Source organism: Oncorhynchus kisutch, linkage group LG25 (assembly GCF_002021735.2).
Source record: "Oncorhynchus kisutch isolate 150728-3 linkage group LG25, Okis_V2, whole genome shotgun sequence".
Lineage (NCBI taxonomy): Eukaryota > Metazoa > Chordata > Actinopteri > Salmoniformes > Salmonidae > Oncorhynchus > Oncorhynchus kisutch.
In genome coordinates this window covers 41,470,623-41,483,093 of record NC_034198.2, presented here as the reverse complement: position 1 = coordinate 41,483,093, position 12,471 = coordinate 41,470,623, and the positions used below count along the sequence as shown (strand labels likewise).

At 42.4% G+C, this 12,471-nt stretch overlaps 1 protein-coding gene across 2 annotated transcripts in view; it reads right to left on the bottom strand.

Annotated features, from left to right (window-relative positions):
* Nucleotides 1-464, bottom strand: part of LOC109883101 (poly(ADP-ribose) glycohydrolase) — a 91,922-nt gene extending 91,458 nt beyond the window's left edge. The window contains exons 1-2 of one of the 2 annotated variants that reach the window (XM_031804668.1): nucleotides 401-464; nucleotides 14-100 (exon numbers count right to left, since the gene is read on the bottom strand). Coding sequence is in view for 1 of the 2 variants with exons in the window: in XM_031804667.1 (XP_031660527.1) it covers nucleotides 14-132 (119 nt within the window). In the remaining variant the exon portion in view is untranslated. Of the gene's footprint in view, nucleotides 1-13 lie in introns of both variants that reach the window. The other variant, XM_031804667.1, reaches the window with a different exon arrangement.
* Between the last annotated feature and the right edge of the window lie 12,007 nt (nucleotides 465-12,471).

Below are 12,471 nucleotides of genomic sequence, written 5' to 3'. Positions count from 1 at the left end.
TATGCATACTCACAATACAACCTCATTCAGTAATACCACCGAAACGTTTTGGTAACGATGGTTCCAGAATGGTTTCACACAGAGTCCTCTCCTCAGCAGGCTAGTGAAAAATATCATACGGCTTGCAAACATACGATAGTGGATCTATAGCTAGTTTAACAACACAAAATACATTTTGGCATGTACAGCCAGCAGTGACCAAGGTCTAGCTAATTCGTAAAGGTTAGCTAGACACAATTAGCTTCACAGTTTTACGTTGTTGTCATGAGCGTTTTTACTTGGTACAATTAGTACTACAACAACATAGTTGTTGTTGTTGTTGTTTTTTACAGCTGATGTGAGGTTAGGTTAACTCTTAAACCAAAGATATTACATAAATACGGTTTCGACTGTAACGTACCACAAAACAGACACGTCATCGTCTCAGCAACAAAACAAAATCACTTCCGGGTCACATAATTTTTTTACCATTTCAAAATGTCCCCCAGGTTATTTTAGAAGAGTGTAAAAAAAAAACTGTACTTATTCATAATACAGTGCCTTCAGAAAGTGTTAACACTCCTTGATTTTTTCGGCATTATCTTGGGTTACAACCTGCATTTAATATGGATTTTTTTTTAATTAGTAAAAATAGAAAATAAAAATAAAAAATAAAATGACTTGTGTAAATAAGTATTCAAACCCTTAGTTATGGAAAGCCTAAATACGTTCAGGAGTAAAAATGTGCTTAATTAACAAAGTATAATAATAAATTGCATGGACTCTGTGTGCAAAAAAGTGTTTAAATTATTTTTGATTGACTAACTAATCTCTGTGCCCACACATATAATTATCTGTAAGGTCCCTCAGTTGAGCAGTGAATTTCAAACACAGATTCAACCACAAAGATCATGTTTTTTTTAAATGCCTCGTAAAGAAGGGCACCTATTGGTAGACATTGAATATCCCTTTGAGCATGGTGAAGTTATTAATTACACTATCAATAGACCCAGTCACTACAAAGATACAGGCGTCCTTCCTAACTCAGTTGCAGCAGAGGAAGGAAACCGCTCAGGGATTTCACCATGAGGCCAATCTAAGTAACATAATTTCACCCGTGCGTCAATCTAAGTAACATAATGGAAAAAATCGGCATCAAAACCTGTCAGTTTAAGCTAGAGATATCTGCACGGGCTGCATCTCAATCCATCACATTTTCCTATGTTGGCCTTCCGCATCTGAAGAAATGTGCCTTGTCACCTAAAACCCTCACAAAATGTTACAGATGCACAATTGAGAGCATCCTGTCGGGCTGTATCACTGCCTGGTACGGAAACTGCTCCGCCCACAACCGCAAGGCTCTCCAGAGGGTGGTGCGGTCTGTACGACGCCCGTGACAGAGGCGGTCAAATACTTATTTCCCTCATTAAAATGCAAATCAATTTATAACATTTTTGACATGCGTTTTTCAGGATTTTGTTGTTGGTGTTCTGTCTCTCACTGTTCAAATAAACCTACCATTAAAATTATAGGCAGATCATTTCTTTGTCAGTGGGCAATCGTACAAAATCAGCAGGGGATCAAATACTTTTTTTCCCTCACTGTGTCTAGATAATAATATAAGTTACATGGCATTTACTTAAAAACAAAAATACATTTTAGAAACTAGATATAAACAGACATAGCCTTCTGTGTATTAGTGAACAGTAGCCTTGTGTTTTCCTGCCAATTAGCGAACAGCTGTTTCCCAGTCAATGTGTGTGCCACTAAGGTGTTGTTGGGACCGCTTGGGTAAGAGAGCGCTGCGGTAGAACCGTTTGTGGGAACATTTCTCGCTGTGGGACTGCAGATACATTTCAAAATGAAAGTACAGGCAACATACTGTTATTATTTATTTACTGAGCACAAAGGTGATGTTGCCCTGCTCAGATGTTGCATGGATCAGCCAATGGTTGCGTGCCACATAATCAACTGCACCAGATTATGTGGTTAGTAAATACAGAACAGAACATAGTGTAGGAGCCTATCACCTATTTCTGTAACGCAATGCAGCTTGATGTACCAGTACTAGTCTATCTCCTCAGTACACCCCCTGGACAGGACGCTGGTCTATCTCCTCAGTACACCCCCTGGACAGGACACTAGAATATCTCCTCAGTATACCCCCTGGACAGGACACTAGTCTATCTCCTCAGTACACCCCCTGGACAGGACACTAGTCTATCTCCTCAGTACACCGCCTGGACAGGACACTAGAATATCTCCTCAGTACACTCCCTGGACACTAGTCTATCACAGGGCCTTACCCCCAATCTATCTCCTTAATGCTGAGTGCCAAGCAGAGATACATCCAGTCCCATTTTCACAGTCTTTGGTAGGGATTGAACTCACAACCTTCCAATCTCAGGGTGGACACTGTAATCACAAGGCCAACGAGTTGGTGTTGATGTGGTTAGCTAATACGTAAAATACCAATCCAATCGTCAGCAAGGGAACACGACCAAAGCAAAGTCACATCAATTGTTTAAAGAAGTTAAATTTGTTATGAATGAATATGTCGGTTGGATATACTGACAAATTCTCTAAAACGAGGAGGCTTATGTTATAGAAATTAAAATGCAGTTCTCTGGAAACAGCTCTGCAGTCAGCATGCCAATAGTATGCTCCCTCAAAACTTGAGACATCTGTGGCATTGTGTTGTGTGACAAAACTGCACATTTTAAAGTGGCCTTTTATTGTCCCCAGCACAAGGTGCACCTGTGTAATGATCATGCTGTTTATTCAGCTTCTCGATATGCCACACGTGTCAGGTGGATGGATTATCTTGGCAAAGGAGAAATGCTCACTAACAGGGATCTAATCAAATTTGTGAACACAATTTGAGAGAAATAAGCTTTTTGTCCGTATGGAACATTTCTAGGGATCTTCTATTTCAGCTCATGAAACATGAGACCAACACTTTACATGTTGCAGTTATATTTTTGTTCAGTGTATTATAGAAGGAAAAACAAATATAGGAATATTACACATCTGAGAAACATGAACCAAAAACAGGGCAAATGTATCAGCCAATGAATCAATAAACAGATCAATAAAATAGATCAATAGATCAATAAATATATATATATTTTTTACATTGATCAATTTTTTTTTTAAAGCAATAAAAGATAAATAAATATAAATATAATAATAATCAATAAATACATAAACAGACCAATAAAGAAATTGATCAATAAATAAATACATAGATCAATCAATAAATAGATCAATACATAAAAAAGGATCAATAAATAGATCAATACATAGATCAATAGATACATAGATCAATAGATACATAAATAGATCAACATATCAATAAATAGATCAACAGATCAATAAATAGATACATAAATAAATAGACAATATACAGTGCATTCAGAAAGTATTCAGAGCCCTTGACTTTTTCCACATTTTGTTACATTGTAGCCATATTCTAACATGTATTTAATATTTTTTGTCTCATCAATCTACACACAAAACCCCATGATGACAAAGCAATAACAGGTTTTTAGAACATTTTTCAAATGTATTAAAAAAATGAAATACCTTATTTATGTATTCAGACCCTTTGCTTATTAAACTCCAAGATGGCGTAGCAGTGCAGACGTGTTTTGTTCGTCCTTTCGTGTACTTTTGTATTTTTTCGTCTTTTTTGTATATATTTCAATTTTATTTTCAATCTCTTCTTCATTTTAGTTCAATTATACCTTTCTCACCCAATGTGATACGGAACCGCTATTATTTTTTATTTCTAGACCTTATAGCCAGAACCACCTAGCCATCAGAAGCTAACCAGCTAATTAGCTACAAGCTATTTAGTAATTGTTAGCCACTGCTAGCGGCCTTTACGATCTGCAGAGGTACCAGCCCTTTGTTTTAGCCTGGATAATACTGGCCAGCCTACCAGTACCGGACTGTCTCTCTACTACAACGCCGGATTCCTGCCGTAATCCCTGGACCATTACTCCTGATCTTCACAGCTAGCTAGCACCCACCGAGTTACCCAGTTCCTAAGCTATCCCTGAGGCCCACCTCCCGGCCTACTCAGTTGTTCACCCGGCCTCCACCCAAGCACGGCTAGAATCCACTACTCCACCGGATCCTTGCCGTAAGCTCTGGACCTTGGCACCGGATCACGGCTGCTACAGAGTGGCTATAGTGGCTAACTCCCCTGCCCCGATGCAAGCACCGGTTAGCCGTGAGCCAGGCGCATCTCCCGGATAGAAAACTAAAGTACTACAACTACAATACCTCTTTCGCCATCTGGCTTGGATCCTTAGTAGACACGGCGCCCCGCCGCACCACCACGACAGGTCTGCCGACGAATACTCCATCCGCTGTGCCTTCAACCGGCCTCCGTCGGACATCGGAGCAGATGTGTCTACTAGCTTTAAACGCCGTGTCGCCCGCGTGCTAGCGTAGTAACGACTACTCCGCGGCCTCCCTGTTCCATCTGTTGCTGCCCCCTGGACACTATGATCACTTGGCTACATAGCTGATGCCCGCTGGACTGTCCATTAATCACGGTACTCCATTCGGTTTATTTATTTTTATCTGTTGGCCCCAGCCGCAAACTCTGTGTAGTTAACCGACCCTCTCTGCCCATTCATCGCCATTTTACCTGTTGTTGTAGCTGATTAGCTGTTGTTGTCTTAGCTAGCTCTCCAAATCAACACCTGTGATTACTTTATGCCTCACTGTATGTCTCTCTCATATGTCAATATGCCTTGTATGCTGTTGTTTAGATTAGTTATCATTGTTTTAGTTTACAATGGAGCCCCTAGTTCCACTCATTATACCTCTGATACATCTGCTACACTCTGCTAAATCTGATGTCCTTGCCATGTCTGAATCCTGGCTTAGGAAGGCCACCAACAATTCAGAGATTTCCATACCCAGCTACAACATTTTCCGTCAAGATAGAACTGCCAACGGAGGAGGAGTTGCAATCTACTGCAGAGATAGCCTGCAAAGTTATGTCATACTTTCCAGGTCTATACCCAAACAGTTTGAACTTCAAATTTTTTTAATTAGAAAAAACCACACCCCCTCGTGCCTTATTGCTTAAAATACACACTGTGGACAAATAGAACCCGTTAGATGATGATGATGATCAGACACTACCGGTCGAAAGTTTTAGAGCATTCAAGGGTTTTTCTTTAATTTGACTATTTTCTACATTGTGTGCAAAGCTGTCATCAAGGCAAAGGGTGGCTATTTGAAGAATCTCAAATATAAAATCTATTTTGATTTGTTTAACTTTTTATGGCTGCAGGGGCAGTATTGAGTAGCTTGGATGAAAGGTGCCCATATCAAACGGCCTGCTCCTCAGTCATAGTTACTAATATTTGCATATTATTATTAGTATTGGATAGAAAACACTCTGACATTTCTTTTTTGCATTAAGGAGAGGTATGTCTATAATTCCATGTGTATAACTTGTATTATCATCTACATTTATGATGAGCATTTATGTTGAATGATGTGGCTATGCAAAATCACTTGATGTTTTTGGAACTAGTGAATCTAACGCGCCAATGTAAACTCAGATTTTTTAAATATAAATATGAACTTTATCAAACAAAACATTCATGTATTGTCTAACATGAAGTCCTATGAGTGTCATCTGATGAAGATAATTCAAGTTTAGTGATTCATTTTATCTTTATTTCTGTTTTTTGTGAATGCTATATTTTTTGCTGGAAAATGGCTGTGCTTATTGTGGTTTGGTGGAGACCTAACATAATTTGTTTGTAGTGCTTTCGCTGAAAAGCCTATTTGAAATTGGACACTTTGGTGGGATTAACAACGAGAATAGCTTAAAAATTATATAAGACACATGTATGTTTTAGGAATTGTAATTCTGAGATTTCTGTGGTTTGAATTTGGCTCCCTCTATTTTCACTGGTAGTTGTCATATCGATTCCGGTATCGGGATTGCAGCCATAACAGGTTAAAATAAACCGTTTTTTTTTGGTTACTACATGATTCCATATGTTACTTCCTGATTCCATGTGTGTTATTTAATAGTTTTGACATCTTCACTATTATTCTACAATGTAGAGAATTGTAAAAATAAAGAAAAAACCTTGAATGTTCTGAAACTTTTGACCGGTAGTGTAGTAGAAGGCATTCAGACAAATAGAGGTTGAAGTACTTGGGACAAATAGAGGTTGAAGTACTTGGGACAAATAGAGGTTGAAGTACTTGGGACAAATAGAGGTTGAAGTACTTGGGACAAATAGAGGTTGAAGTACTTGGGACAAATAGAGGTTGAAGTACTTGGGACAAATAGAGGTTGAAGTACTTGGGACAAATAGAGGTTGAAGTACTTGGGACAAATAGAGGTTGAAGTACTTGGGACCAATAGAGGTTGAAGTACTTGGGACAAATAGAGGTTGAAGTACTTGGGACAAATAGAGGTTGAAGTACTTGGGACAAATAGAGGTTGAAGTACTTGGGAGAAATAGAGGTTGCTATGCTGAAGGATAAAGTACTTGGGACAGATAAAGCTTATTCCAACATCAGATCAAAGATACGCTTTGAAAGTTCAGCGAAGAAGAACACCCACAAACCCTTCACAGGACCAGTTAAACAGTGGTGCAGAAAACCAGGGATCCCAGGAGGAACTTCACAGGACCAGTTAAACAGAAAACCAGGGATCCCAGGAGGAACTTCACAGGCTGTTTCAGTCCCTCTCTGCGGAGGTTCACGCTTTTCAGCTTTGAGCGAATGCTGCCATCTATCCACAGTTTTGGGGTTTGGATAAATTCTAATCATCACAGTGGGAACAACATCCTCTATACTCTTCCTGATGAACCCCAGTCACAGTGGGAACAACATCCTCTATCCACTTCCTGATGAACCCCAGTCACAGTGGGAACAACATCCTGTATCCACTTCCTGATGAACCCAGTCACAGTGGGAACAACATCCTCTATCCACTTCCTGATGAACCCCAGTCACAGTGGGAACAACATCCTCTATCCACTTCCTGATGAACCCCAGTCACAGTGGGAACAACATCTTGTATCCACTTCCTGATGAACCCCGTCACAGTGGGAACAACATCCTCTATCCACTTCCTGATAAACCCAGTCACAGTGGGAACAACATCCTCTATCCACTTCCTGATAAACCTCCTCTATCCACTTCCTGATGAACCCCGTCACAGTGGGAACAACATCCTCTATCCACTTCCTGATAAACCCAGTCACAGTGGGAACAACATCCTGTATCCACTTCCTGATGAACCCCAGTCACAGTAGGAACAACATCCTGTATCCACTTCCTGATGAACCCCAGTCACAGTGGGAACAACATCCTCTATCCACTTCCTGATGAATACGTCACAGTAGGAACAACATCCTCTATCCACTTCCTGATGAACCTCGTCAAAGTGGGAACAACATCCTCTATCCACTTCCTGATGAACCCCAGTCACAGTAGGAACAACATCCTCTATCCACTTCCTGATGAACCCCAGTCACAGTGGGAACAACATCCTCTATCCACTTCCTGATGAACCCCGTCACAGTAGGAACAACATCCTCTATCCACTTCCTGATGAACCTCGTCAAAGTGGGAACAACATCCTCTATCCACTTCCTGATGAACCCAGTCACAGTAGGAACGACATCCTCTATCCACTTCCTGATAAACCTCCTCTATCCACTTCCTGATGAACCCCGTCACAGTGGGAACAACATCCTCTATCCACTTCCTGATAAACCCAGTCACAGTGGGAACAACATCCTTTATCCACTTCCTGATGAACCCAGTCACAGTAGGAACGACATCCTCTATCCACTTCCTGATAAACCTCCTCTATCCACTTCCTGATGAACCCCGTCACAGTGGGAACAACATCCTCTATCCACTTCCTGATAAACCCAGTCACAGTGGGAACAACATCCTGTATCCACTTCCTGATGAACCCCAGTCACAGTGGGAACAACATCCTCTATCCACTTCCTGATGAACCCAGTCACAGTGGGAACAACATCCTGTATCCACTTCCTGATGAACCCCCGTCACAGTGGGAACAACATCCTCTATCCACTTCCTGATAAACCCAGTCACAGTGGGAACAACATCCTGTATCCACTTCCTGATGAACCCCGTCACAGTAGGAACAACATCCTCTATCCACTTCCTGATGAACCCCAGTCACAGTGGGAACAACATCCTCTATCCACTTCCTGATGAACCCCAGTCACAGTGGGAACAACATCCTGTATCCACTTCCTGATGAACCCCGTCACAGTGGGAACAACATCCTCTATCCACTTCCTGATAAACCCAGTCACAGTGGGAACAACATCCTCTATCCACTTCCTGATAAACCTCCTCTATCCACTTCCTGATGAACCCCGTCACAGTGGGAACAACATCCTCTATCCACTTCCTGATAAACCCAGTCACAGTGGGAACAACATCCTGTATCCACTTCCTGATGAACCCCAGTCACAGTAGGAACAACATCCTGTATCCACTTCCTGATGAACCCCAGTCACAGTGGGAACAACATCCTCTATCCACTTCCTGATGAATACGTCACAGTAGGAACAACATCCTCTATCCACTTCCTGATGAACCTCGTCAAAGTGGGAACAACATCCTCTATCCACTTCCTGATGAACCCCAGTCACAGTAGGAACAACATCCTCTATCCACTTCCTGATGAACCCCAGTCACAGTGGGAACAACATCCTCTATCCACTTCCTGATGAACCCCGTCACAGTAGGAACAACATCCTCTATCCACTTCCTGATGAACCTCGTCAAAGTGGGAACAACATCCTCTATCCACTTCCTGATGAACCCAGTCACAGTAGGAACGACATCCTCTATCCACTTCCTGATAAACCTCCTCTATCCACTTCCTGATGAACCCCCGTCACAGTGGGAACAACATCCTCTATCCACTTCCTGATAAACCCAGTCACAGTGGGAACAACATCCTGTATCCACTTCCTGATGAACCCCGTCACAGTAGGAACAACATCCTCTATCCACTTCCTGATGAACCCCAGTCACAGTGGGAACAACATCCTCTATCCACTTCCTGATGAACCCCAGTCACAGTGGGAACAACATCCTGTATCCACTTCCTGATGAACCCCGTCACAGTGGGAACAACATCCTCTATCCACTTCCTGATAAACCCAGTCACAGTGGGAACAACATCCTCTATCCACTTCCTGATAAACCTCCTCTATCCACTTCCTGATGAACCCCGTCACAGTGGGAACAACATCCTCTATCCACTTCCTGATAAACCCAGTCACAGTGGGAACAACATCCTGTATCCACTTCCTGATGAACCCCAGTCACAGTAGGAACAACATCCTGTATCCACTTCCTGATGAACCCCAGTCACAGTGGGAACAACATCCTCTATCCACTTCCTGATGAATACGTCACAGTAGGAACAACATCCTCTATCCACTTCCTGATGAACCTCGTCAAAGTGGGAACAACATCCTCTATCCACTTCCTGATGAACCCCAGTCACAGTAGGAACAACATCCTCTATCCACTTCCTGATGAACCCCAGTCACAGTGGGAACAACATCCTCTATCCACTTCCTGATGAACCCCGTCACAGTAGAAACAACATCCTCTATCCACTTCCTGATGAACCTCGTCACAGTGGGAACAACATCCTCTATCCACTTCCTGATGAACCCAGTCACAGTGGGAACAACATCCTCTATCCACTTCCTGATGAACCCCAGTCACAGTGGGAACAACATCCTGTATCCACTTCCTGATGAACCCCCGTCACAGTGGGAACAACATCCTCTATCCACTTCCTGATAAACCCAGTCACAGTGGGAACAACATCCTGTATCCACTTCCTGATGAACCCCGTCACAGTAGGAACAACATCCTCTATCCACTTCCTGATGAACCCCAGTCACAGTGGGAACAACATCCTCTATCCACTTCCTGATGAACCCCAGTCACAGTGGGAACAACATCCTGTATCCACTTCCTGATGAACCCCGTCACAGTGGGAACAACATCCTCTATCCACTTCCTGATAAACCCAGTCACAGTGGGAACAACATCCTCTATCCACTTCCTGATAAACCTCCTCTATCCACTTCCTGATGAACCCCGTCACAGTGGGAACAACATCCTCTATCCACTTCCTGATAAACCCAGTCACAGTGGGAACAACATCCTGTATCCACTTCCTGATGAACCCCAGTCACAGTAGGAACAACATCCTGTATCCACTTCCTGATGAACCCCAGTCACAGTGGGAACAACATCCTCTATCCACTTCCTGATGAATACGTCACAGTAGGAACAACATCCTCTATCCACTTCCTGATGAACCTCGTCAAAGTGGGAACAACATCCTCTATCCACTTCCTGATGAACCCCAGTCACAGTAGGAACAACATCCTCTATCCACTTCCTGATGAACCCCAGTCACAGTGGGAACAACATCCTCTATCCACTTCCTGATGAACCCCGTCACAGTAGAAACAACATCCTCTATCCACTTCCTGATGAACCTCGTCAAAGTGGGAACAACATCCTCTATCCACTTCCTGATGAACCCAGTCACAGTAGGAACGACATCCTCTATCCACTTCCTGATAAACCTCCTCTATCCACTTCCTGATGAACCCCGTCACAGTGGGAACAACATCCTCTATCCACTTCCTGATAAACCCAGTCACAGTGGGAACAACATCCTGTATCCACTTCCTGATGAACCCCAGTCACAGTGGGAACAACATCCTCTATCCACTTCCTGATGAACCCAGTCACAGTGGGAACAACATCCTCTATCCACTTCCTGATGAACCCCAGTCACAGTGGGAACAACATCCTGTATCCACTTCCTGATGAACCCCAGTCACAGTGGGAACAACATCCTCTATCCACTTCCTGATGAACCCAGTCACAGTGGGAACAACATCCTCTATCCACTTCCTGATGAACCCCAGTCACAGTGGGAACAACATCCTGTATCCACTTCCTGATGAACCCCGTCACAGTGGGAACAACATCCTCTATGCACTTCCTGATGAACCCAGTCACAGTGGGAACAACATCCTGTATCCACTTCCTGATGAACCCCGTCACAGTAGGAACAACATCCTCTATGCACTTCCTGATAAACCCAGTCACAGTGGGAACAACATCCTGTATCCACTTCCTGATGAACCCCGTCACCGAGTCAGTGTATACATCGATGTCATTCCCAGAGGCGACCCGGAACTTTTACCAGTCTGCATGATCTGAAATGAATTACATTCTTTCTACAGTTTATCAGCGTTTTCCCCCTGTTGATGATGCTTATTGTGCACTATATGTGACATTAAATTAAACAATAATGCACGTTGATGCTAATATTACGTACAATATCTAGTTATGTGTCCATATGATAACAATAGCAATATATATATTCTATATGCTATTGTCTTTTAACAGTTTCACTCAATAAATTGAGTATTTTATTTTTATAGCTTACAGTTTATTTGCCATTAGTCAGCACCTCTACACTAAATCATTTTCTCTGGGTGTTCAGCCAGCTCATGCTTTTTTACCAGTCTGCGTGATCAAAACAATCTTGAAGCATAGATTGCGATTGGTCAGACCAATGTGGAAGTCCATCCAAATAAAATGTTGCTAATTTATTTAACCAAGACGTGCGGTGGCAGGGTAGCCTAGTGGTTAGAGTGGAGGGGCGGCAGGGTAGCCTATTTTTATTTATTTATTTATTTTACCTTTATTTAACCAGGTAGGCAAGTTGAGAACAAGTTCTCATTTACAATTGCGACCTGGCCAAGATAAAGCAAAGCAGTTCGACAGATAAAACGACACAGAGTTACACATGGAGTAAAAACAAACATACAGTCAATAATGCAGTATAAACAAGTCTATATACAATGTGAGCAAATGAGGTGAGAAGGGAGGTAAAGGCAAAAAAAGGCCATGATGGCAAAGTAAATACAATATAGCAAGTAAAATACTGGAATGGTAGTTTTGCAATGGAAGAATGTGCAAAGTAGAAATAAAAAAAATAATGGGGTGCAAAGGAGCAAAATAAATAAATAAATAAAAATTAAATACAGTTGGGAAAGAGGTAGTTGTTTGGGCTAAATTATAGGTGGGCTATGTACAGGTGCAGTAATCTGTGAGCTGCTCTGACAGTTGGTGCTTAAAGCTAGTGAGGGAGATAAGTGTTTCCAGTTTCAGAGATTTTTGTAGTTCGTTCCAGTCATTGGCAGCAGAGAACTGGAAGGAGAGGCGGCCAAAGAAAGAATTGGTCTTGGGGGTGACTAGAGAGATATACCTGCTGGAGCGTGTGCTACAGGTGGGAGATGCTATGGTGACCAGCGAGCTGAGATAAGGGGGGACTTTACCTAGCAGGGTCTTGTAGATGACATGGAGCCAGTGGGTTTGGCGACGAGTATGAAGCGAGCC